Below are 2203 nucleotides of genomic sequence, written 5' to 3' on the forward strand. Positions count from 1 at the left end.
GTGGGCTGCCCCTCACAGAGGACAACGGGGAGGTCCCGAATGATGCTGTGCCACGGTTTCACCTGGAGAAGGCAGTCTCCCACGAGAGCCTGGTGATTGGTGCCATCGAGAACGCCTTTAAGCTCATGGTGAGCAAGCCTCTGCCTGCAGGGACACGCAGGGCATCCCCTGGGAGCACCTCTGTACTGCCTGTGGCTGCAGGGAGGGCTCCTAGCAGGATGGTCTTGGAGAGGGCACTGCAATGCTCTCCCAGGATGCAAAGGCTTTGGGCTCTGGGTCTCTGTGGGTGCAGAAGGCTTCATTACACTTGATTCCAGCAGTCCCAGCTGCCTCACCTCCCTGGTGAGGCCACGTTCCCGGCTGCCCCATGGGACCCCCAGCCCTGCAGCCAGCCCTGGGCTGCGTGGGGGAAGGTCCCTGGGCCCGGCTGGCTGCTGCTCCCACCTGGAGCAGGCTCTTGGCTTGCTCAGCAGCCGGGTGCTATTTTGGGCTGCTTGCAGCTTTGCTTGCTGACGTGGGGCCGCCTGCCCCCCCTGCCTGGAGCTGCTCTCTGCCTCCCCAGGATGACCAGATCGAGCGGGAGCGGGCGTCCCAGCACCTGCCCGGGGGCTGCTGTGCCTTGGCTGCCATCTACCTCATGGGCAAGTTCTACGTGGCCAACGCCGGTGACAGCAGGTATGTCCCTCCTGGTCATCGGGGAGCACCCTGGCAGAGCAGGGCAGTGCTGGAGGCATGGCTGGTGAGGACAACCCAGCTGCATCCCAGAAGCTGGGCTGCCTTGGGGAGAGCAGTGAGAGCAGGACGGGGCAGAGCCACCCCTGCCTGCCCGCACACCCCGCGGGGAGCCTGCCCTGCCGTGACCTCCCTCTTTGCCCGGTGCACACATGGGGCTGAAGAATCACCTCCCAAAAATCTGGGACTTGCTCCTTTACTTCCCAGCAATGTCCTGTCTGCTTCCCAGATGGATCACACACTGTCCTCTGCTGCCAGTGCTGGCCTGGGCTGTGAGTTGGGGAGTGAAAATTGCCCTCAGCAAAGCTTTCAAAATGTGCAGAAGTCCTTCTGAGGGCACACTTCATACCGGTGAACTGTTTAAGGAGGACACTCAAATCTCCGTGCTGACAAGTCCCCTGGGAGCTTGGAGCCCGAGGACTCTGACTGATCCATGCATTTCTTTGGGTGGTTACTGTACCTGTGCCTGGACGTGTTCATACCCCCAGGCAATGGCAGAAAGGCAAGTCCACCTCCTGAGGGTGAAGGTGCTTTGGATTGCCCTTGTGTTTACTGCTGAGTTAGCTTGTCCCAGCAGTGTCAGGCCAGCAGATATCTGCTCTGGTAAATTGTCTGAGGCTGGAGGATGTGCTTCCAGCTCTGGGACAGAGGAGGAGGAGATCCTTTGTACCTCCACATTCAGGGCCCTCCATGGCCAGAGTGGCCAGGCGCTGGCCGTGCGAGATGACAGCGTGCAGAGGGTGCCAGGGCTGTCACCGTGCCTCTGGGCAAGGGCCTGTTCCCTCCTCGGGCACCAGGTGCTGCCAGAGCTGCAGTCAGGCCCTGCATCCCTAGAGGCAGGACAGCAACTGGCGCAGCTGGGCCACCAGTGTTGGTGATCCTTGATCCCCCCATGACATCCAGAAACATCTCATAATCAGACTTTTTTATTTATCACATCAGACAACCAGCCCAGCCCCAGCAGCGAGCCCCCGTGCTGCCGTGCATCGGACACTGGCACCCGTGTCTGCTGCTGGCTTCTGCCTGTCCTGGGAGCGGCTCCCCTGGGGAGGAGGGTTCACCCCCTTCGTGCAGCTCATTGTCTGACCATATCCTGTCCCTTGGTTTGCTCTGCTTCATTCCCCTCTGCCCCATGCTTCTCTTCCATTTTCTTTTCCACCCGGCCCCTGTCCTGTGCAGCGGGAGGCACGAGCGGCTGTGGGGCTGGTGGGGGGCTGAGGAGGAGCCAGCCGAGCCCAGCCCCCAGCCCGGGGCTGGAGGAGGTGCCAGTGCCTGGGCAGCCGTGCAGGGCATCGCCCCGGAGAGCTGGGCTTAGCTCCCCCCCACGTCTCCTCTCCTCCTCTCTAACCTCATCCTCCCATGTTTCATTGCAGGGCCATTATCATCCGTAACGGGGAAATCATTCCAATGTCCAGGGAGTTTACTCCAGAGACAGAGAGGCAGAGGCTGCAGTTTTTAGGTAGAAAGACCC

General features: G+C 61.1%; 1 protein-coding gene across 1 annotated transcript in view; it reads left to right on the forward strand.

The window, feature by feature from the left end:
- Positions 1-2203, forward strand: part of PPM1J (protein phosphatase, Mg2+/Mn2+ dependent, 1J) — a gene marked incomplete at its 5' end in the record, with an annotated part of 5260 nt that overhangs the window by 236 nt on the left and 2821 nt on the right. Inside the window, 3 exons of the mRNA XM_008948408.1 lie at positions 1-128; positions 563-675; positions 2106-2191. Of these exons, the coding sequence (XP_008946656.1) occupies positions 1-128; positions 563-675; positions 2106-2191 (327 nt within the window). The remainder of the gene's footprint in view (positions 129-562; positions 676-2105; positions 2192-2203) is intronic.

This window comes from Merops nubicus, unplaced genomic scaffold (assembly GCF_000691845.1).
Source record: "Merops nubicus isolate BGI_N331 unplaced genomic scaffold, ASM69184v1 scaffold45599, whole genome shotgun sequence".
Classification (NCBI taxonomy): domain Eukaryota; kingdom Metazoa; phylum Chordata; class Aves; order Coraciiformes; family Meropidae; genus Merops; species Merops nubicus.